Raw genomic sequence first — 25271 nt, 5'->3', positions numbered from 1 at the left:
TGTCGCAAGTCAGGCAATCATTACAACATCCCATGTAATATATAATAAAAGGGGGAGATAACATAGTTGGCTTACACTCGCCACGTCACATCAGAGTACATAAATAACATCCATCAAACAAACACTCATGGCCCGACTACGGCGCCAAAATAGAAAAGAACCCAACATGCGACAAAGTCTTGAATCGAAAACCCCAACCAGGCACCACTACTGATCATCCGGAAAAGACACATAGTAACACTGAGAGTCCTCATCGAACTCCCACTTGAGCTCGTACTCGTCACCTGGAGCAGAAACACCTGGACCTGCATCTGGAGTTGTAGTATCTGTGAGCCACAAGGACTCAGCAATCTCGCACCCTCGCGATCAACACTATTTAAGCTCATGGGAATGGATAAGGCAAATATATGTGGAGCTGCAGCAAGCGACTAGCATATATGGTGGCTAACTTATACGCAAAAGAGAGCGAGAAGAGAAGGCGAAGCACGATCGATAAAAGTATGATCAAGAAGTGATCCTGGACTACCTACGTCAAGCATAACTCCAACAACCGTGTTCACTTCCCGGGCCCCGCCGGAAAGAGACCATCACGGTTACACACGCGGTTGACGTATTTTAAATAAGGTCAACTTCGGGTTTTCTACAACCGGACGTTAACAAATTCCCATCTGCCCATAACCGCGGGCACGGCTTTCGAAAGTTCAATCCCTGCAGGGGAGTCCCAACTTAGCCCATGACAAGCTCTCACGGTCAACGAAGGAATAGACCTCCACCCGAGACATTCCGATCAGACTCGGTATCCCGGTACAACAAGACATTTCGACAGGGTAAAACTAAACCAGCAACACCGCCCGAATGTGCCGACAAATCCCGATAGGAGCTGCACATATCTCTTTCTCAGGGCACACTCAGATTGTCCTAGGTACGGGTAGGCCAGCCCAGAGTTGCCCCTGGTAGCCACCGGTAGCTGACAGGTGGACCAACACTCAGAGGAGCACTGGCCCGGGGGGGGTAAAATAACGATGACCCTTGAGTCTGTAGAACCCAAGGGAAAGAAAAGGCTAGGTGGCAAATGGTAAAACCAATGTTGGGCATTGCTGGAAGAGCTTTACTTAAGACGAACTGTCAAGGGGTTCCCATAATAGCCCAACCGTGTAAGGAACGCAAAAATCCGGGAACATAACACCGATATGACGGAAACTAGGGCGGCAAGAGTGGAACAAAACACCAGGCATAAGGCCGAGCCTTCCACCCTTTACCAAGTATATAGATGCATTAATTAAGTAAGATATATTGTGATATCCCAACAAGTAAATAAAAGTTCCAACAAGGAACGGCTCCAATCTTCACCTGCAACTAACAACGCTATAAGAGGGGCTGAGCAAAGCGGTAACATAGCCAATCAACGGTTTGCTAGGACAATGGTGGGTTAGGGGATCAACATGGCAATTGGGAGGCTGACAAGCAAAAAGGTAGGCATCGTAGCAGTGGCAAAGCAAAAGAGCGAGCAAACTAGCATAGCAAAGATAGTAGTGATTTCGAGGGTATGATCATCTTGCCTGCACAGTTGTCAGAGTTGACTGGATCCTCACAAGCAAACTCAACGGGCTCCTCGGTAGCGAACTCGTCTCCCGGCTCTACCCAACAAGACAAACAAGCAACAAGGATACAATCAACCACGGCAAGACCAAGCAATATGATGAAATGACGATATGCTATGCGGGATGCGATGCGGGATGCAAAATGCAAGATATGACAGAAAATGCATGAACCTGGCATCAACTTGGAAAACCAAGTGTGTCACTGGATAGTGGGGATGAAATCGCTTGAAAACGATATAAAGATCAAAGGAATCGGAGCTACGGTTTAGAAATGGCAAGCGTTTTAAGATATGACACCGGTCTGCGATTTGCAGCAAGTAGGCATCTAAATGCAACGAAATGAACATGCTACAGCCACCAAACATGAAAACAAAATACATGGCAGTGATGTACACAAGATGGTTGACAAAACACTAGCACTGAGCCATAGGCAAATTCATCCATTAAGAGGTTCAAACAAGCATGGCTAAAACGCAAATGCAAAACAGATTTCAGACTTAGTGAAATTAACACTAGTCTGAAATTTCAGATCACGATGCTCTGTTCGGAGCAGCAAAACAACATGATAGAAAACCTGAACATGACAAGTAAAAACATGGCATGGAGCTACTCAACAAGCTTAATAAAACACCCAAAGTGACCTGGGGCCAAAAGGGTTCACAAAATACTTTACCGAGCTCACGAACATCGCTCGAACACAATCAGTTTTCAGACTTAGTGAAAACTGAGACATGCTGAAATTTAACTCACGAAGGCATGTAAACGAGCTCGATGCACTCACTACGGTGCAAGTCATGGAAAGGAAAGCATATAACCAGCAAGAAGGCACAAAGTTCTAGCTACACATGGCAAGAACGAAGGCATAGCATGCAAGGAACACTAACGGGAGCATCGGCTAAATCGCAAACGAGTTGACGATCTGCCCAGATTAACAACGAAGCAAAAGTTGAGCTCGATTGAGTCAACCTAGAGCACTCCACAAATGCCAACAAAGACATGGATGGATAGAGCATAACATAAATATCAAAACTCCCTTACTGATCATCCTCAAAAGAGGCACGGATCATTAGGAAACAAGCTGGACATGTAGCATCATGAACTAAAATATCCCAGACTTAGTGAAAATCACTAAGTCTCTGAAATCTGCAATCTCAGGTACCTCTCTTCGCAAGCTTGCACAAGACAACACACACATCCTAAAAATGCATGGGTGGCACCTCTGGAAAGAAGACAAAATGCTTCAAAATTCATCCCAAAGGGGCACAGGCATATCATGCACGAATTAAACATGGCAAAAATGACAAAAGTGCATGATGAACTAACGGATCTGCAATTTAACTCACGAAGCCTCCTTCTAACAGCATTTTGGGTATCAAGATGACCTCAAATGCAAATGATGCAATGGAACGAAATGATGTACATGTCGAGGCGAAGATTTTGATATATCATACGCCCAAAACGGAGCTACGGTTGCGGAGATACGAGCAGCCAAAGTTAGCACGAAAAAAATAAGGAGGAGAGGGAAAGTCAACCGGATCTAGGGTTTCCAGATCTGGCGGTTACTGTAGCAGCACTGTAGCACCCGCGCGAGTTCGCCGGGGACGGCTCGCCGGAGCCGGTGGAGGCGGCCGGAGCAGCGGGGAGAGGCCGGGGCGGCGCCGGGAAGGTCGGGGGAGGCCGGAGCAGCGCCCGGCGGCGGCGGTGGCGGCCCGCGCGCCGGCGAGGAGGTGCGGGCGGCGGCCGGCCTCGGGCTCGCCGGAGATGACCCGCGGCGGCGACGGCGGCTCCGGTCGCCGGAGCCCGGAGAGGCGGCGGCGCGCGCGGAGGAAGGAGGCGGCGGGGCGCGCGTGGAGGAGCCGGGTCGCGGGGGCCGGATCCGGGCCTCCCGGCCCGCGGCGGCGGCGGCGGCGGTGCCACGTGGCACACGGTGGTTGGGCGAGGGCGCGGCGGCGGACGCGTCCGGCTGGGGCGGACGTGTCCGTCGGTGCGGGGAGATGTTCTGGGGTTTTTTTTTTGAGGAGGACGGGGAGGAAGACGAGATCCGAAATGGGGGGTGTTTAAATAGGCATAGAGGGAGCTAGGAGAGTCCAAATGAGGTGCGGTTTTCGCCCACACGATCGTGATCGAACGCTCTAGGACATGGAGCAGAGTTTGGTGGGTTTTGGGCCAAATTTGGGGGGTGTTGGGCTGCAACACACACGAGGCCTTTCCGGTCCCTCGGTTAACCGTTGGAGTATCAAACGAAGTCCAAATGACCCGAAACTTGACAGGCGGTCTACCGGTAGTAAACCAAGGCCGCTTGGCAAGTCTCGGTCCAATCCGGAAATGTTTAAACCCCACACACGAAAGAAAGGTAGAAATGACCACCGGAGGAGAACGAAGCGCCGGAATGCAAAACGGACAACGGGGAAAAGGCTCGAATGCATGAGATGAACATGTATGCAAATGCCATGCACGTGATGACCTGATAAGAGATGCACAAAAAAGAAAAACAACACGCAGAGACAAAAACCCAAACCCGAGAAATAAATATAACTTAGCGCCGGAGACAGCAAGAGTTGGATACAAATATGGAAAGTATATCTGGGGCGTTACAACGACCCTTGATATATTTGCCGATGAACCGGTGACGGAGTCGATCCGAGCTGCTAGAGGCGGAGTTAGTGCTTGCATGCAGCCTGGGGGCATTGTCGGGGCTTTGCGGTCCGGTACCCGGCCAGTCCATGGCACGGCGTGGCCCGAAAAGCCGGGTTGAGCTCAAATCCGACCGGATCCACTCCAAATCCGGTCGCCAGGTGCGCTGAAATCACGCGACTGGAGTTGGACAGCCTCAGACATCAAGGAAACGGGGCTGCGAAAGGGGAGGGACGGGCTTCGCGTCTGTGTGGTGCTGAAATCAGGCGGCTGGAGTTGGACAGCCCCGGGCATCAAGGAAACGAAGCTGCGAAAGGGGAGAGGACGGGCTTCGCGGCCGTGCTGGACAGCGCACGGACGAGAAAAATGGCGGCGGCGGCGGCTAGGGCGGGGCGGGTCAGGGGGAGGGGAATAGAAAAAGGGGCGCATGTGTCCCCGACGGGCGGGCTAGGAAAGGACATGGGCACACGCCACGCGCCGTCCGCGCGTGTCTGTTCCGCCACAAATACGATCCAAAGTTGGGCTGAGATGGATCGAAAGCGGACCAAAACGCGTGGCTAAAACAGAGTATAGTATAGAAGAACAACGAAGATGTCTTTCGCTTCTGAGTCAGTGTAGCGACTACCTGCTACGTAATCGTGGACTATTCTCCACCTGTCTCGGTGGGCCGCGCACGCCCCTATCCATAGACAGTCGACCCCACTGCCGTAGTAGCACTGGCCCCGCTTCACGAGACATCTCCAGCGAGTGACCGGCGGGCCAGCGGCGGTCGGCATTGGCTAAGCTAGGCCGCAAGGCAGGCACCCCCACCCTCACAAGTCACAGCAAGATACTCCCCATTCCCGGGACTCTCTCTCTCTCACCAACTCCCGGATTCCGTTTTCCACCCGCCCGCTCCGCTCTCGGCGCATCATTCCTTGCCAGCGGCCCACGCAAATCCCAAATCCCAAACCCCGCGCCGATGGACACGCAGCTCGAGCCCACCCGCGCCGCTCTTATACGCCGCAGCCTGCTCGGGCAGCCGTGATAACGCTCGTTCACCTCCCGCGCCGCGCGCACGTGCCGACTCTGGTGGCCTTGGCGGCGGGGCGGCGAGATGCTGGGGTCCGGGCTGAATCTGGTGACCACGGTGATCGGCTTCGGGATGAGCGCCACCTTCATCGTCTTCGTCTGCGCACGCCTCATCTGCGGACGCGCCGTGCGGGCCGACGCCGAGGCCGACGTCGCCGCCGCCCGGGCGATGGCTCCGGGCCCCGCGCCCTTCGACTTCGACATCGAGTTCCGCACTGCGGATCTCGATCGCACGGTGAGCCTCTGTCGTTTCCGCCACTGGTAGCGTATTTTATTAGCATCCTGTCATGTGCAGCCGATTGATCGCATCCGATGGAGATCGGCGTGCGCATGTGTTGCTGCCAGCCTACCAAATTTGCGATCGAAACCGTTGGTTGGTATTCGCAAAAACTTTGATGTGTGTTGATTCATTAGAACTAGAAGAAAATAATCTGGCTTTAACAGAGGTTCCGGAGATGCTTGCTTCCGGAGCCTCCCGTTGGCCGCATTTCTTTTTTATGTTTTAGCCTACACGACAAGTTCAATTGTGCAGAGTATTTTATATGAACCAGTATATATTACTTATTTTTGCATGATTAACATAAGGGGCTTTTATAAGAAATTATAAAATGATCATGCATTTTCTTTTTAAAAATATTACAATGCACCTCAAAGACCAAACACGCAACAACTAGGCTGAAAAAAAGACGACAACAATAACAAAGCCTTTAGTCTCAAACAAGTTGGCGTAGGCTCAAAAAGAAAGAAAGAAAATGGCATTGCTAAACCAGGTTGCGGATGTTATTTGGGGGGCCAATTGCTCAATTAACAGTACTAATAGTTCCATTGATTAAAGACCTTAGTATGAGAGGTCTTCTTCTATCTTCGATGCTACATTTCTCTACATTGCTATCTGGCATTTGTTATCCTTAATTCCCTTTAGTTCTCACACTGTTTATGTTTCCTTGTTCTTTTACCAACTCTTTACATGAAGTTACCGAAAAAGGGTTTCCCCCCGCTTTGTATTCCAAAGCACCAACACCGAGTACAGATAACGCTGTGGCGAGCAGCACAACACACCAGGAGAAAGAAGAAGAAGAAACAAATGCCAACCACGGCAGCTTGGCAAAGCGCGGACGACCCGCCACCACGGCGCCCACCGGAAATAAATCACCACAGACCAAGGCTCCGATCCGCCGCGTACCAAGCAGCACCTCCAAGAAGGGATGCGACGCCGGCGACGCTGCTGCCTGGACGAGTCCTCAGGTTTCCCCGGGCACGCGGAGGGAGGTGGGGGTGGAAACTCCCGACACCCTCCAGGAAGGAATGGTGGCACCCGCAGGTGTCACCGCGTCGGGGCCGAAGCCGGCAGGGATTTCTCCCGCATACCAACCCCAACCTCCCAACCGGACGGAACCCACCCGCCAAACCGTCGCCCACCACCATGCGCCAACGCAGTAGCGCCGCCACCCACGCCGCCTCACTACGAACACCACCACGAGGCCAAGAGGACCGGAGAGAAGCTCACCATGACGGGAGCAGCAACACCAACGCCGGGCGGGAGGGAACCACCTCCACCGCCGTCGTGCGGGAGGCCCGTGCCTCCGGCACCGTCGCGGTAGCCGTCCGGACGCGGCAGCGGGGCATGCCGGGCCACCCCCCGGCCCAGCCAGGCCCAAAGCAGGCCCGTTAAGCCCCGCCGGCCGCGATGCAGCAAGCCGGCGTCGTCGCCGCCGGCGCCCAGCCACTTGTCGCATCTCCCCCGCCTCCCAGAAGCCACGCTGGAGCCATCCCCGCCGCCGGCCCGCCCAGGCCCAGATGGGGCCCGAAGGGCCCAGATCTGGGCCGAGCGGACGACGCCAGATCCCGCCACCGCGCCGCCCCGCCGCCAACGGCGCCGCCGCCGCCCAGCTGCTCGCCTGCATGCGCCACGGATCCCCGCCGCCACGCCAGACCGCCGTCGCCTAGATGCACCCCCCGGAGCCGCACCGCCCGCGCCGGAGAGCGACCGGGAGGGGAAGGGCCAGGAGGCCGCCGCCACCAGCAGCCCCGGGCCAAGCCGGCCGCGGGCGCCGGCGCCGGCGGCGAGAAGGAGGGAGGGGGGAGCCTGGAGAGGGGAGGCCCGTCGCGCGGCCGGTCGCCCGCGGGGGGGGGGGGGGGGGGGCGACGCGGTCGCGAGAGAGGGGGGGGGAGCTGTCCCGTCCTTCTTACATGAAGTTGCAAGCTCACTAACTTGACTAAGCACATTAACTCCGGAAATTTTTGAAGAAAATACATTGTTTTTTTTAAAAAAATTATGCAGTCATTATCAGTCCAATAGTATTACAAAATTATTATTATTATTATTATTATTTATATAATGGAAGCTTTTACCTTTTATTACCCCTGGCCTTTGCATTATATGATGCATACAGCCATAATTATTACATCACTTATTACAAAGTGATCAAACTATGGTCTTGCCAAAAAGAGGGAAAGATCAAAACCAAGAACTACAAAATTATTTACTACCATTTCCATGGAATGGTCATTTGCAATGTTAATCTGAACTATGGACAATATTACCCCCTCAATATTAAAATGTCTGAAATGGTTTGCTTTTATGTCTGATTGGTTTCAGACATCAGTTTCTTATATACGTCTAGATAGGTTGGTCGACAGGTGATTGAACTTCTCTACTCTGAATGTGTTGTATATAAAGTGTATTCTGAATTGCTTGAGAGAAGTTAGAATCGGATTCTTGCCAGCATGGTGTCCTTTGGAATATCAACCTTTACAGTTATGCACTCAGGCTAACTTTCCAGTTGAAATGACTGTACACAAATGCAAAGATTTGCCTTTCAAGAACCTATTGATGGCTGATGCACAACGTTTTTATACGCCTATCATGAAAATTCAAAACATTATATCTATTTTGCTATGTTGCTCTAATTCCTCCTCAGTAGAAGTTATGGTGAGTTTAATTTTGCATTGCCAAAATTCCTCGCAATGGTATGCATGGAGCACATTATGCCCCTTCCCACATTTTCGTCCATAGTTCGATGCCTGATAATTAGAGAAAACTGATAATAACATATTCCTCTACAATTATATATAGCTGAGGAATTTATTCTAGTTGATTCATAACTTATGTAATCAGTCGAGCATACCATTCTTTGGCAGACTAAAACCATTTAAGTTCTAATCATGCAGGCACTCTTAGAGAGTAAGATGATCCTCATGTTCCTTAGAGGGCTTTCAATTAAATATTCTATACTAATCATGGAAATTATGTTTGGGCTTTGTAATAGTATGAGTTAGTATACTCACAGTTATCTGATAATTTTGAACTTGACACACTTCATTTTCCTTTGTTCAACAGATTCAGAACACCTGCAGTGGATTGGAACCTTTCGTTGTTGCTGCAATTCCAACAATAACGTATAGCTCTGAAGCCTTCCATTCAAAAGATGATGCCCAGTAAGTACACCATATGTTCTAGAGTTAACTTGTTGCAATTTTTTCTGCTCCTGTTTATCTTTTTTTGTTCCCTCAAAGCATTTGGTGTCAATTAGCGTGCAGAGAAACACAATGTGTAATAGATGCGCCATACAACTGGAAAACATTGTTAATTTGTGATGATCCAATGCTCGAACCTTCGAATATTACTAATATTTGATATTAGGTGAGTTATGAGTTGTGAAGCATGTAGCCTAGACAGCTGGTCAAGGGGCTTCAGTTAGAAACTGAAATGCTACAGCTGAATAAAAATGCACCTCTCTGGGCTAGCTATTTTAGTTGACATTTATAAGCTGTTAAGCGTAATATGGATTAGTACTATTATGTTTCTGAGATAAGAATTACAAGAGCTGTTCCTTGTTCTTCTTTTCGTTGTTTTCAACTGCGGAAAGGAAATGAGAAAAGCCTGAACATGAGTCCACCGATATTAATCCAACATGACCCTTTGTGACATCTCAGTAATGAAACTCTTAAATGGATTAAATTATACCATCCTCAGATTGGTAAGTATATTATCATGATTATTTACATATATGTGTACTTAGCTTGCATTATGTACTAGATAGGCATAAGTAGCATTCTTTATTGTCATATTCTTAATTCTTTAAAGTTCAGTTCAAGAATTTATTTGGTGAAAAGAATAATAGAAAATGACATATGTTTTTCTTCATTTCTTGTCCATATCATTTGCAACTAAACAGTATTATACTCAAGTGATAATCGGGATTCTGTTCCCGCTTGATGATGGTTCTTTATGTATGCTGCGATATGGGTATAGAACGCTCACATACTATTATCGGACTTCCGAATCAAACAAGTAACAGATTTCTTTATTTTTCTTTCTTTTGCAGGTGCTCCATATGTTTGGGTGAATACGACGAGAAAGAGATCCTGCGTATAATGCCCACATGCCGACATAATTTTCATCTTTCCTGTATAGATATATGGTTAGAGAAGCAAACGACCTGCCCAATATGCCGAATCTCGTTGGACTTACCGGGTGGAAAAGCCAGTGCTTCTCCTGCCCGTAGCCTCCCTCAATTATTTGGCCACCCTGAGAGCTCTGCCAGTCGATCACCGCATTGGATACTTCCTATGCATCGTGATCGTAGTGGGGGTAGAGGTAACAGACCGGCCTCACAAGAATCATTAGAAGTGGTCATAACATGAAATGCACTGAGACAAAATCAAGACACGTTGGTCAGGCTATGTTGTTCCTTGCGGTGCATCGAGGACGTCTGCCATTTGCAGAAATCATGTGCATCCTTCTTCCATTACAATTCACCACACTTTGGGCATAGAGTTGGAGGCAATTTGTTTGTAGGCCCGGCCTTTAGGCATGCTTTCTATGTCACGGGTTGTAGATTAGCCAGTTCCCCATTTCGCCACTTCGTGGCTCTTTGTATGTTCGTTTTGATGTGCATTTGTTGTATATTCTCAAAGGAAATAGTTGTACAGATCAGACGCGGAGCTGTGAAAATATTTGTGGCTTCTCCGCTCGTCAGACAAATCGCCAGCGCTTCTGAAATGCACACTGTGTTCCCCACTTTGCAGCTTGGAGTGCTCTTCAGCCTTCGGTACTAGTTTGGCGTCCTCGCATTATCTCCGCCCTTGCCAAAATGATGACAATCTAGGCAAAAACAGAGAAACAACGCGCCTCTTTAAAATCTTCGAATACGAAAGGAACTACCTACGGTTCGCCCTCCTTGTCGACTATGGGCCCGGCTGCTAGTCCTGTACCAACAGCAGTGACATCTAATCAACGATGGCGACGACACCTTTTGCTTCTGTATCAACAGCGGTGACTCCTGTATACTACTCATTTATCACTTGCTTCTTCACTGTGAGCGACTCAAGGACCCATCATCGTCCATGAATGATTTTTTTGGGGGTTCGTGCAACCGGTGCGGAGTCGAAATCTTAATCTTAACTCTACTATATTATTTCTACTAATTACATATTTCTAAAGAAGTTGTGAGAGATTTGTTGTTAAGAGATTCATCGCTTATCTATTTACCTACCTACTAATAAATATCTATTCTCGTCCACCATGTGTATTTTACAGAATAAATCTCGATATTTTTTAGTACAAACCAGCACTCTATCAGTAAGTCGATAAGAAAATGGTTCGGACATTTTTTTTCTCTCTCTCTGTGTCGTGCACATGGGCCCGCTTGGGCCTCAGGCCGTCAATCAGTAGCCTGCCTTGTGGCCCAGCAAAGAATCGGCAAAAATAGTTGCAGCAGCGAGGTATCAAACTCACAAAGCTAAATCCTATTTGGCGCCTTCAGTGCCTGATACACCTGTTCTTGCAAACGGGCGCACACCTCCCGTTTATGTGTGATAAGTTGCATTGAGGGAGGCAACAATAACCAACGCGCCACCTATAGTTATGTGTGATAAGTTGCATCTTTTTTTTCCTTTCTTCTTTTTCTCTTCCTTTTTCCCTTTTTCAAATTCAAGTTTTTTTTTCTTTTCTACAAATGGACGAACTTTTTTCAAATTCAATAAACATTTTCCATATTCAGTGAATTTTTTTAAAATTTGATGAACTTTTTTTGAATTCGATGAACTTTTTCCAAATTACATGAACTTTTTTTTGAATTCGATGAACCTTTTTTTGAATTCAATGAACTTTTTTTGAATTGAACTTTTTTTTCAAATTTGATGAACTTTTTTCAAATTCGATTAACTTTTTTTTTCAAATTCGATGAACTTTTATTTAATTCAATGATTTTTCCCCAAAATCGATGAACTTTTTCCTCATAACAAGAGTACATACTATAGCAAACCGGTTGGTTTTGCCTAAAAAATCAGTACATACTCTAGCAATTTTTGGAGAGAAAAAGAGAAAGAAACAAGCGATTGAGCTGGAGCCAGCGATGCGGGTGGCTAGCGAGCGAGCGGCTGGGGCCAGCAAGCATTGTTGGGCCTGGCCCGGGCAAGCAATGCAGCGCGCGCTACGTTCGCCAACCGGCGCCGAAGGCGCCAAGGAGGAAGTCTCACTCACAACCTCTCGCTTGGTTTTCTTACGGACGTCCAATTGACCTAGCTCGCACTTGTGCAAAGAAACGAAGTTTTGTGTCTACAGTACCACCTCTGTTCTTTGCGCACAATCTCATCAATTTATATATGGATGCGAGTGAAAGTCAATAACCGAGTCGAGCATTAATAAGGCTGGTCATAATGGGAGTATCATAGATATTATCATGCATGTCAACTAGCCAATTTTGATGAGGTGGCACAGAATTAAATGAAGAAAGAGAGCGTTGAGTATCATATCATGACATCGTATCATAAATAAATGTTATACTACTATGAGATATAATGTTTGATTCTTTGACCGTTCACCACCTTCGGATTTGTGTCTTCGAAGTTATTGATTTTTATGGCACCAGAACGATAGACCTCCTCGATGACATAAGGGCCTTCCCATTTAGAGAGAAGTTTTCTTGCAAAAAATCTTAAACGAGAGTTGAAAAGGAACACATAATCACTTACGTTAAACTCACGCTTTTGTTCCTTTTGTCATGCCATCTTTTAACTTTTTCTTTAAACAGTTTGGCATTCTCATAGGCTTGGCTTCTCCGTTCATCAAGTGAGCTAATGTCAAACAACCTCTTCTCACCGGCAAGTTTGAAATCATAATTGAGCTCTTTAATGGCCCAATATGCCTTATGTTCTAGTTCGAGAGGTAAGTGACATGCTTTTCCATAAACCATTTTATATGGAGACATACCCATATGATTCCTATATGCAGTTCTATAAGCCCATAATGCATCATCAAGTTTCTTGGACCAATTCTTTCTAGATCTATTAACAGTCTTTTGCAAAATTAATTTGAGCTCTTTGTTACTCAATTCTACTTGACCACTAGACTGTGGGTGATATGGAGATGCAATTCTATGATTAACATCATACTTAGCAAGCATTTTACGAAAAGCACCATGAATAAAATATGAACCACCATCAGTCATTAAGTATCTAGGGACTCCAAACCTTGGAAAAATAACTTCTTTAAGCATCTTAATAGAGGTGTTATGATCAACACTACTAGTTGGAATATCTTCTACCCACTTAGTAACGTAATCAACAGCAACTAAAATATGTGTATACCCATTAGAGGCAGGAAACGGTCCCATATAGTCAAAGCCCCAAACATCAAATGGTTCAATAACAAGAGAATAATTCATATGCATTTCTTGACGTCTACTAATATTACCAATTCTTTGACATTCATCACAAGACAAGACAAACTTACAGGCATCTTTGAAGAGAGTAGGCCAATAGAAACCGGATTGCAGTACCTTGTGTGCAGTTCTATCTCCAGCATGGTGTCCTCCATATGCCTCGGAGTGACACTTGCGTAGGATCTGTTCCTATTCATGCTCAGGTACACAACGTCTAATAACACCATCTACTCCTTTTTTATAAAGGTGTGGGTCATCCCAGAAGTAATGTCTTAAATCATAGAAACACCTTTTCTTTTGCTGGTATGTGAAACTAGGTGGTATGAATTTAGCAACAATGTAATTAGCATAATCAGCATACCACGGAGCAGTACGAGAAGTATTTATGATAGCTAATTGTTCATCAGGAAAGCTATCATTAATAGGTAGTGAATCATCAAGAACATTCTCTAACCTAGATAAGTTATCTACAACGGGGTTCTCAGCTTTCTTTCTATCAATAATATGCAAATCAAATTCTTGTAGTAGGAGAACCCATCTAATAAGTCTCGGTTTAGCATCTTTATTTTCCATAATATATTTAATAGCAACATGATCAGTGTGAATAGTTACTTTAGAATCAACAATATAAGGTCTGAACTTATCACAGTAAATACAACTGCTAAAAATTCTTTTTCAGTAGTAGCATAATTTCTCTGGGCAGTATCTAGAGTTTTACTAGCATATTGAATAACATTTAGTTCTTATCGACTCTTTGTCCTAGAACAGCACCTACAGCATAATCGCTCGCATCACACATAATTTCAAAGGGTAAATTCCAATCAGGCGGCTGAACAATAGGTGCAGAAATTAAAGCTTTCTTAAGTATTTCAAATGCTTCTACACAATCATCATCGAAGACAAAAGGAATATCTTTTTGTAATAGATTAGTCAGAGGCCTAGAAATTTTAGAAAAGTCCTTAATGAACCTCCTATAAAAACCGGCGTGACCAAGGAAACTTCTTATACCTTTAATGTCCTTGGGACACGGCATCTTTTCAATAGCATCAACCTTAGCTTTATCAACTTCAGTACCTCTTTCAGAAATTTTATGCCCCAAGACAATGCCTTCATTAACCATAAAGTGGCACTTCTCCCAATTCAAAACAAGACTAGTATCTTCGCATCTCTGCAAAACTCGTTCAAGGTTGCTTAAACAATCATCAAAAAAGGATTCATAAACGGAGAAATCATCCATGAATACCTCACAAATCTTTTCACAAAAGTCAGAGAATATAGCCATCATGCATCTTTGAAAGGTAGCAGGTGCATTACATAAACCAAAAGGCATGCCTCTATAAGCAGAAGTACCGAAAGGGCAAGTAAAAGTGGTCTTTTCTTGATCATCTGCTGACACAGGTATTTGAGAGAAACTAGAATAACCATCTAGAAAGCAAAAATGTGTATGTTTGGATAGTCTTTCTAGCATTTGATCAATAAAAGTTAAAGGGTAATGATCTTTTTTAGTAGCTTTATTTAACTTACAGAAATCAATTACCTTCCTATAACCTGTAATAATTATTTTTGGGATCAATTCATCTTTATCATTAGGAACGACAGTAATACCTCCCTTCTTAGGGACACAATGGACAGGACTTACCCACTAACTATCAGCAACGGGATAAATTATACCTGCCTCAAGGAGCTTTAGTATTTCCTTTCTTACCACTTCTTTCATCTTAGGATTTAACCGTCGTTGGTGATCAATAACTGGTTTGGCTTCTTCCTCCAATTTTATTTGTGTTGGCATAGAGTGGGACTAATGCCCTTAGGATCATCAAGAGTATATCCAATAGCAGCACGATGCTTCTTTAGAGTTTTCAATAATCTTTCCTCTTCCTGCTCTGAAAGGTTAGCACTAATAATAACAGGATATATCTTCTTTTCAACGAGATAAGCATATTTAAGTGTATCAGGTAATGGTTTAAGCTCAAACACGGGATCGCCCTTGGGTGATGGAGGATCCCCTAAGATTTCAATAGGCAAGTTGTGTTTCAAAATAGGACCCTGTTTAAAGAATACTTCATCTATTTCCCTTCTTTCATTCATAAACATATCATTTTCATGGTCTAGCAAATATTTTCTAAAGGATCATTAGGAGGCACGACAATAGAGGCAAGACCAATAATTTCATCCTTACTAGGCAATTCTTTATCATGGGGTTGTCTATGAAACTTAGCAAAATTAAACTCATGAGACATATCCCCCAAACCAATAGTAACAACATCGCGCATTAACAGTGTTCAAGAAGGGTCTAGCAAATATAATGGGACAAAAGTCATCTTGTGGGGAACCAAGAACAAGAAAATCAGCAAGATATTTAACTTTCCCACACAAGACTTCAACATCTCTAACAATCCCAATTGGTGAAGTAGTATCTCTATTGGCAAGCTTAATTGTAACATCAATTCCTTCTATCTGAGCAGGTGCAATGTCATGCATAATTTCTTCATATAAGGAACGAGGTATTGCACTAGCACTAGCACCCATATCACATAAGCCTTGATAACAATGATCTCCTATTTTAACAGAAATAATAGGCATGCCTACAACAGGTCTATGTTTCTTAGCATCGGGTCTAGCAATTCTAGCAGCTTCATCACAGAAATAAATAACATGCCTATCAATATTATCAGCCAAGAGATCCTTAACCATAGCAATACTAGGTTCAACTTTAATTTGCTCAGGTGGTGTATATGTTCTAGTATTACTCTTACAAACCACAGTTGAAGCTTTAGCATGATCCTTTATCCTAACAGGGAAAGGTGGTTTCTCAATATAAGTGGAAGGAACAATAGGATCATTATAAGTGATAGTCTTTTCTTCAACTGTAATAGGTGCAACTACTTTTACTTCAGTGGGAGGATTATATTTAAACCACTTCTCCTTAGGGAGATCAACATGAGTAGAAAATGATTCACAGAAAGAAGCTACTATCTCAGAGTCAAGTCCATATTTAGTGCTAAATCCACGAAAAGCATCGGTATCCATAAAAGATTTAACACAATCAAACTTATGTGTTATACCTGACTCATTACCTTCGTCGGAATCCCAATCTTCAAAGTTGCATTTAATTCTCTCCAATAAATCCCGTTTGAATTAAATTGTCTTCATCATATAAGAACCAACACAAGAAGTATCGAGCATGGAGCGATCGCTGAGAGAAAGCCGAGCATAAATTTTTTGAATAATCATTTCTCTTGAGAGCTCATGATTGGGGCATGAATATAACATTGACTTAAGCCTCCCCCAAGCTTGAGCGATGCTTTCTCCTTCGCGAGGCCAAAAATTATATATATATATATATATATATATATATTACGATCATGATGAACAAGATGCATAGGATAAAACTTCTGGTGAAATTCCAATTTCAATCGTTTGTAGTCCCATGATCCCATATCATCACATAGCCTATACCATGTCAATGCATCTCCCTTCAAAGATAAAGGGAAGACCTTCTTCTTGATAACATCATCGGGCATACCTGCAAGCTTAAATAATCCACAAACTTCATCCACATAGATTAGGTGTAAATCGGGATGCAATGTTCCATCTCCTGGAAAGGGATTAGCTAGCAGTTTCTCTACCATACCCGAAGGAGTTCCAAAGTAAACATTTTCAGTAGGTTCATTGAGGAGCAACTCTTTGCTCTACAGGTCGGGGTGAAGATACCCCGAACAAGCCCCTCAAAGGATTATGTTCCATAGTAACAAGTGACAGTAAATTTTAGCACACTATATAAATGTTTCCTTACCAAGTTCCACTTACCAAAGGCGCTTCACTCCCCGGCAACGGCACCAGAAAAGAGTCTTGATGACCCACAAGTGTAGGGGTTCTATCTTAGTCCTTTCGATAAGTAAGAGTGTCGAACCCAATGAGGAGCAGAAGGAAATGACAAGCGGTTTTCAGTAAGGTATTCTCTGCAAGCACTGAAATTATCGGTAACAGATACTTTTGTGATAAGGTAATTTGTAACAGGTAACAAGCAATGAAAGTAAATAAGGTGCAGCAAGGTGGCCCAATCCTTTTTGTAGCAAAGGACAAGCCTGGACAAATTCTTATATAAAGAAAAGCTCTCCTGAGGACACATGGGAATTATCGTCAAGCTAGTTTTCATCACGCTCATATGATTCACGTTCGTTACTTTGATAATTTGATATGTGGGTGGGCCGGTGCTTGGGTACTGCCCTTTTTTGGACAAGCATCCCACTTATGATTAACCCCTATTGCAAGCATCCGCAACTACAAAAGAAGCATTAAGGTAAACCTAACCATAGCATGAAACATATGGATCCAAATCAGCCCCTTACGAAGCAACACATAAACTAGGGTTTAAGCTTCTGTCACTCTAGCAACCCATCATCTACTTATTACTTCCCAATGCCTTCCTCTAGGCCCAAATAATGGTGAAGTTTCATGTAGTCGACGTTCACATAACACCACTAGAGGAGAGACAACATACATCTCATCAAAATATCGAACGTATACCAAATTCACATGACTACTAATAACAAGACTTCACCCATGTCCTCAGGAACAAACGTAACTACTCACAAAGCATATTCATGTTCATAATCATAGGGGTATTAATATGCATTAAGGATCTGAACATATGATCTTCCACCAAATAAACCAACTAGCATCAACTACAAGGAGTAATCGACACTACTAGCAACCCACAAGTACCAATCTGAGGTTTTGGTACAAAGATTGGATACAAGAGATGAACTAGGGTTTGAGAGGAGATGGTGCTGGTGAAGATGTTGATGGATATTGACCCCCTCCCGATGAGAGGATCGATGGTGATGACTATGGTGATGATTTCCCCCACCCGGAGGGAAGTTTCCCCGGCAGAACAGCTCCGCCAGAGCCCTAGATTGGTTCCGCCAAGGTTCCGCCGCGTTTCGTCCCGTAAGCTTGTTTATGATTTTTTCTAGGGTAAAAGACTTCATATAGCAGAAGATGGCCACCGGAGAGCTGCCAGGGGGCCCACGAGGCAGGGGGGCGCGCCCAGGCGGTAGGCCGCCCCCCACCCTTGTGGCTAGGGTGTGGGCCCCTCTGGTACTTCTTCCACTCAATATTTATTATTAATTCCAAAAATGACTTTCGTGGAGTCCAGGACATTTGGAGCTGTGCAGAATAGGTCTCCAATATTTGCTCCTTTTCCAGCCCAGAATCCCAGCTGCCGGCATTCTCCCTCTTCATGTAAACCTTGTAAAATAAGAGAGAATAGCCATAAATATTGTGACATAACGTGTAATAACAACCCATAATGCAATAAATATTGATATAAAAGCATGATGCAAAATGGACGTGTCAGGGTATAAGCTTCTCACAAACCGGAGCTTCTCACAACAAGTTTCATGGTTACGGTAGGGAACGTTTCACCTTTTTGGACGAAATGATATCCGTCGCCTCTTCTCGGTTTCAATTTTTTCTAGTGTCAACATAGAGCAACATGAGTGTTGTGTTAATTTTAGGATTTTTTTGGGGTTCGTTTGGACATTTTTATACATTAACTGAGTTTTCTATGCATTAATGTGCATAATTCAAATTTGAACTACAGGCGCATGCTCTAGTGCATGTAAAGGTTGAAAATCGAATGTGTGTCCTTGGTTGCATGCTTAGGCTCCATGCAAGAATATAATAATGAATGTCAAACACCTTGCCACCGTCGCTCAGCCGCAAACATTGAGATACCTAGTTTTTAAATTCTAGTAAATCCAAAACTCGTCTGAAATTCATGAAACTTGACATGCTACCATGGAGTGGCATCAACATGTTGTGGTAAAAAAATTTGTACCATTTGGGGCAGGTTTGGGTATAAGCTTCTCGCAATCCAGACCTTCTCACAACAAGCCTGATGGTTTTGGTAGGGAACGTGCCACCTTTGGGACAAAACGATATCCGTTGCCTCTTCCTGCTTTCAAATTTTTTCTAGTGTCAACATAGAACGACATGAGTGTTGTGTCAATTTTTGGGATTTTTGGGGGTTCGCTTGGACATTTTTATACATTAATTGGGTTTTCTAGGCATTTTGTGTGCATAATTCAAATTTGAACTACATGCACATGCTCCAGTGCAGAAAAATGGGTTGACATATCAAATGTATGTCCTTGGGTGCATGCTTAGGTCCAATGCAAGAAATGGGAATGAATTTCAAACACCAGGGCACTGTTGATTGCCGGCAAAATGTTGAGATACTTTGTTTTTTAATTCTAGTAAATCCAAAACTCGCCTGAAATTCATGAAACTTGGCATGCTATCATGGAATGGCACCCGACATGCTGTGTTATTTTTCGTGTCCATTTTGAGAGAAGGCACACTCAAATAACAACCAACAAAGGCATTTGAAAACAAATAGCTGCCACTTTAACATCTCAAATGTTTGTATAATTTAAATCATGTGTGTTCTGTTAACGCCACGTGTCTCTCTTGTAATGGCTATAGGAGGTGTCGTGCGGATAGCTGCTTGACTGAACAGGAGGCGTGTGAGCGCTGTCCGGTGCGCAGGCTGACCGAGGGGCATGCAAGTTGTCCTCCAATATGCAGGCTCACCGGAAGCGTGCGAGCCGTATACTGTGCAGGCTCACTGGGAAGCGAGCCCTTTGACTTCCATGGTCGCCCGCCTTGCTCGCATCCTCTCCATTAATGGTGCCCGAGCCGCTGTTTAATATGGGCGGCCTTACTGTTCGCCTCCCATTCCCCTCCCTCCCGCATACCTCCACCAATGCCATGGCGCAGAAGGATCATCTGCCACTAGTCTTCAAGTTTGGTGAAGTTGACTCTGAGCCAGAGGAGATAGAAAATAAGGAGGAACGGGGCCTCATGGACATGGCCCTAAACGAGCTGGCCGTGATGGTTGCTGCCCCCGCGCCCGTCCCAGTTCCCATCCCCGTGCCCGTGCCAGCGACCATCCCCATAGCATTGACGGGCTGGTCGTCGAGCACTATCGTAGAGCTGGAAGCCGTAGGCGCCAGCGAGGTCTCCGCGCACCCACGTGAGCTCATGTACATGCCAACGCCAGCCCTCGTGCACGTGCTCATGCGTTCCCCTGCACCCACCGCGGTGTCGGTCCCCGTGTGCGTGCCCCCCTCAGCGGCATGGGACGCCGCTGTCGACCACTACCTCTCAGCGCCGCCAGTTGCCATCCTCCCGCGCCCCGCCTGTCGATCTCGCGACGACATGATGTTTGATTCCCAAGTGAAGAACATTATGTGCTGCCTTGAAGACTTCAAGAACGGCGTCCTGGAGGACAACAATGACAACACCGGCGCGGCACGCCGCCTCCGCTGCCGCCAGAAATAGTTCTTTTGGCTTTAATACTGTATCTTGATCATATGAATATAAATTCACAATGTGACTGAATGAAAGATATGGTTTGAATGAACTTGAATTTTTCTCTCTTAATGTACAGACTTATCAAACGATTTCCTTTTTAAAAAACGTCAATGGTTTTTAAATATAAAACACTCATCGCAAACATTTTAGTTAAAACACTCGTATGCAAACCGACGGCTTCCCCAGGAAGCCAAGGGAAAATGTGACGAGTAGGATTTGTGCAGCTCTTCATCGTAAACGTTTTATATAGAACACCCCTATGCAAAGTGCGAGCTATGGTCTTCCCCAATAAGTCAAGGGAAAATTCACAGTGCAGGATTTGTGCATCTCTTCAACGCAAATTGTCCAGATTGAATACGATATGCAAATCCAGACTTCGACGCTAAGCCAAGAGAAAATATGCCGAGTAGGATTTATACATCCCTTCAACGCAAACAGTTGTTTTGGATGACCCGTGTGCAACCACGTACAGACAATTTGGTAAGATTTGCACCTGTCATATTGGGTATATTGCCATTTGTCAAACTGGAAAGATTGATATTTGTTGATCTACTAACATTGCCATTTGTCAACCTCGTAACACTGCGATTTGTCAAAATATGCAGCTAAAAATCACTAGCACTATCTAATTTTTGCAACTAAAATTCAGTAATTAAGCATAGATTCATTCATAGGTTAAGCAGTCGTTCTTTATACGAATAGTTCAACATGACAGTTGAACCAACCAAACTTTTCCCCAATTGTTGTCAACCACGTACTGAAATAGCTAGTTCAACTATATATACTGGCTAATTTTAAGTATGTTGTATAGTTCCACCACATCTATAGTCAGATGAAATGAAAAAAATAGCCCCTAAATACTATTACTATGGAGGGGCTTTGTACGACTTCCGGGGGCATCTTCTCTGCCGAGCGTGGTCAATAAGAGGCAGACGAGGAGGAGCCTACCGACATGTCCTTTTATCCATTTTGATGACAAGTAGTACTTCTTACCCAAAGGAACTTTATATCCAACAAACACAAAATATCCGTTCGACTGTTGGAAATTACTGATCTGATGTCGAAGTAATTGCTGCATCGCCACCAAAGCCCACCATTTCTTAAGCTAAAGTAGACCGAGGTAATCCCTATATTAGCATATTACTAAGATAAACAGAAGGCACTGTAGAAACATTTAGGACGTGAGCTTGTCAATCTAAATGTGGAGGGACGCCAGCTTAGCCCCGACCAGCAGCTTGGGCGGAACTATGAAGAAGGTCAGCTCCTGCACGTCGACGTCGCCGAGATCCTTGCTACTTGTCACCTCCATTTCCACCTTGATGGCGTCGGTCGTGACTTTGGGCTCCCCCGGCGGGCCGTTCGCCCATAGCTTGGCCACGTAGTACGGCAGTGGGGACGCCCCTGCTCTGATGCAGACGACTGACACGGTGATAGGCGCGCCAATATCGAGCACGCCGCCGACCAAGAAAAACGCGCATCCGTCCTCCTCCGCGAACAACAAGAGCCGTGGCGCTGACAGTGGCACTTGCAGCTGGAGCACCTTGCCGTACTGGATCCTGTGCACGGGCATGGGATGCGCGGTGCTGATGTGGTGGTAGAGCACTGGCGGCGGGCCTTCGTAGCCGCAGATGGGCATGGGGCATTTGCAGGGCGCGAGCGGACACATGCTCTGGTGATCGGCGAGCTTGTGGTAAGTGACGTAGAGACCACAACCTTCGTGTGGGCACTCCACCCTCACCGATGAAAGGACAGAGTACACCGCCGTGTTCGGCACGTCGAAGCCACCGCCGTGCTCGCACTTCTGGCACTGCTGCTGGTTCCCGGGGCACTCGACGCGGTAGTCCGCGCAGGCCAGGTGCCCTCCCTTGCACTTCAGAAATCAATCGAACGACACATCAATCAAGAAACCTGCACCTTGCTCAATCAGCCAAACGGACGAGGTGTATTCGAACCTCATACACTGGAGGTGTCAAGGGGCGGAGGCACAAGGGGCAGTGGAGCACGGTGAGGTCCATCGAGACCTTAGAGAGCTCCATCGTCGGGTCCTGTTCGGTCTGCATGATCTGGCCCTCCTCGTGCACAACCATCTCTCGACTTGGGCCGGGGCATTACAAAGCTTTACCGTCACATATTTTATACTACTTCAAGGTGCATTAAATCAACACATGCAAGTATCAAAAGGAGAGTCACGGCATGCATGCATGCGTTGTAATTAATGCATCGGTAAACACAAATTATTGAAATATATCGAGTGCAGTGCTTTGATGTGTCGCGTCAACTCGTACATCAACGAGTAGTTTGTTTATCCTCTACCTCGTGGACTTAACTACACCTGCCTTTGGCTGTATGACAGGTTGGCCACCCACCTGTCGGGCCCACCTGTCATACACGCAAAGGCAGGAGTGTCCCTCCCTCGCCCATGAGCGTGGTGGCTGACAAGACTAGGAGAAGCTTTCGCCACACGCTCTCCCTCCCGCGCGCGGTGGACATGCAACAGTTCAATCGGTGTCAGATGGCCAGAAGCGTACTGTAGTACTCCTCCAGTGAAGTAGTACTCCATCATTGTTCTACTTGCCGAAGAGGCGAAGAGCCAAGCGCAGCCCGGACGCTCCTGTGGCAGTTTCATGTCTAGAGTAGTCCATGATTACATGTATCGTGCTTGTAAGCTTAAAATTGTTAGGGTCGGCTCCATGCTATGTGGCCGTCTCGAAGTTTTTTTTAAAAATAATTAAAATAGTCTTCTGGCCCTACCTGTCATCCTGGTGATTGTAGTTTGCACGCTCATCTGATCAAGACAGGAATATATATTTTAATTTGTTTTTTCCGAAAAGGGGGGGACTCCCCGGCCTCTACATCAGAACGATGCATACGGCCACATATATTTTAATTTGTGGTGGGTAAATGTTAGAGGTGGCAGCAAATATATTGTACACAGCGGGTCTTTTAGCCAAGTTTAGAGGCAGGCATGTGGGGACAGTGCTATGATGTATCGCGTCAACTCGTACAACGAGGAGAAGCTTGATTTTACTACTACACGCCTTCTCCCTCGCCCATGCGCGCGGTTGCTCACAAACGAGGACATTCTTTTGCTTAGTAGTACTTCTACAACAAGCTATCCGTCCCTCTCACGTTGGATGGACATGCAACAGTGGATTCGACACTGTAGAAGCAGTAGTAGTAACATCATTGTTTGTCTTCTCGAAGAGGCGAAGAGCCAAGCGCAAACCGAATGTTGCAGTTGCGAACATTGGAGCACGCATATAGCTAACCAGGCTCTTGCATGAGACAAAATTGCTATGTGAGCCCACTATTGTACTAGTACGTACAACTACTTGCTAGTATAGCCATGTAAACCAGAAAGGAGTATTTGCCCTTCTAGAGATTTCAACAAGTGACTAGGCTACACCGTGACGGAGTACATATGGAGAAAAATGAGTGAATCTGCACCGTAAATAAATACGTATCATTTTCCTCTCCGAGGTGCACAATATTGAGTATACTGACTAGTCTCTTTTTCACACGCATTTACGTTTTTTTGACACAGTACAGACGCAAGCGCTCATATATACGCGCATACACTCACCCTATGAATGCACACACGCACGACACTATCATCTTGAAATTTATTAAGTCAGCATAGGCACCTCGTCGTCGACGGGTCCATAGGTGCTTGAATGCCAAGGAGGGAGAGGGTAGCGGTTCCCGAGACATTGAACGGTCAATGATGCATCCTCAATTACATGCAGAGAGAATTAATTGGAGAAGCAGAATAGAGCTAGCATGATGTGAATGCAATAGAGTTTGGACTCTCATATAATAAAGGTGCCCCACCAGTCCAATCCATCTACTCCCAAGTCTCTGCGCAACACTGCTCACTCCAATCCAAGACCAAGTGACCAGAAGCCACAAGCACCTATGGAGGCGATGGACGCGAGCGGCAGTAGGCTGTGCCAAATCATCCAAGGCGCCGGCCTGCGGCCCCGCACCGCATAGCGTATCCAGACAGTGCTGGCGACCGCCGGCATTGTAGCCCTCGCCAACGCCGGCTTTGCCTCTCGCATGGACGACATGATGGTTAACTCCATCCACAAGTTCACCGCCGTCAAGAAGCGCATGGACGACCTTGCCATATTGCTCCAGCCCGCGCGTCCACGCTCCCCATTGTCTGCCACCCTCATCGGCCTCCATGGTGACGAACTCTTTCAAGCCCTGGTGGCCCTGCAGGTGCCGGAGGTCGCGACGAAGAATGTGCACCTCGAGGCCGCGCTCGTCGCGCAGCGCCTCGCCATGCAAGAAACCGTCGACCTGCACATCCAAGTCTACGAGGAAATCGTCTACATAGGCCACTACAAGGCAAGCAAGGACAGAAAGACGTTGGCCTTTTTCCAGCGGCTAGAATCTTTGGACGCCATTGTTCAGAAGCACATCGACCTGTCCATGAAATCCACTGCTACTTAGGCGCCGTTCAGTGGGCCGGTGCCCTGAGTCGAGGAGGTGGACGTCGTTGATGGATGCATCTCTTCTTCTTGCCTCCTGTAACCAGCACTGCATTGCCTCGTGGCCTTAATGTTTTATTAGTATAGTACTCCCTCCGTTCCCAAATATAAGTCTTTCTAAAGATTCTAGCAAGGGACTACTACATACGGAGCAAAATGAGTGAATCTACACTCTAAACTATGTCTACATACATCTGTATGATGTATTCCATTTGAAATAGTATCTAAAAAGGCTTATATTTAGGAACGGAGTGAGTATATGGCATTTTTATTCCAGTTGTAACATTTTCACTATGAGGTGGGGCCGCAGTTGAGCAAACCCACCCCGCCCACCGGGCGTCGGCCGAGTAGAATTAGAAGAGAGAAACGAGGGAGGAGAGCTAGCTGTAGCACGGACGCTGTTGTCAGATGGGACTCGT

General features: G+C 46.0%; 1 protein-coding gene across 1 annotated transcript; it reads left to right on the top strand.

Moving 5' to 3' along the window:
• The first annotated feature begins 5013 nt into the window (after window positions 1–5013).
• Window positions 5014–10245, top strand: LOC123137640 (RING-H2 finger protein ATL73). The gene is made up of 3 exons (XM_044557461.1): window positions 5014–5541; window positions 8647–8744; window positions 9635–10245. The coding sequence occupies exons 1-3, from the start codon at window positions 5332–5334 to the stop codon at window positions 9951–9953; spliced, it is 627 nt and encodes a 208-aa protein (XP_044413396.1). The 5' UTR covers window positions 5014–5331; the 3' UTR covers window positions 9954–10245.
• The last annotated feature ends 15026 nt before the right edge of the window (window positions 10246–25271 follow it).

Source organism: Triticum aestivum, chromosome 6B (genome assembly GCF_018294505.1).
Source record: "Triticum aestivum cultivar Chinese Spring chromosome 6B, IWGSC CS RefSeq v2.1, whole genome shotgun sequence".
Classification (NCBI taxonomy): Eukaryota; Viridiplantae; Streptophyta; class Magnoliopsida; order Poales; family Poaceae; genus Triticum; species Triticum aestivum.
Note: the sequence above shows the minus strand (reverse complement) of the source record. Positions and strands in the feature narration are given on the sequence as shown.

Bases quoted from the DNA above. Each gene is read 5' to 3' on its own strand.
- LOC123137640 (XM_044557461.1), top strand. From the start codon at position 5,332: ATGCTGGGGTCCGGGCTGAATCTGGTGACCACGGTGATCGGCTTCGGG. The intron at 5,542-8,646 runs GTGAGCCTCTGT...TTTGTTCAACAG, and splicing joins CTGCGGATCTCGATCGCACG to ATTCAGAACACCTGCAGTGG. The intron at 8,745-9,634 runs GTAAGTACACCA...TTTCTTTTGCAG, and splicing joins CATTCAAAAGATGATGCCCA to GTGCTCCATATGTTTGGGTG.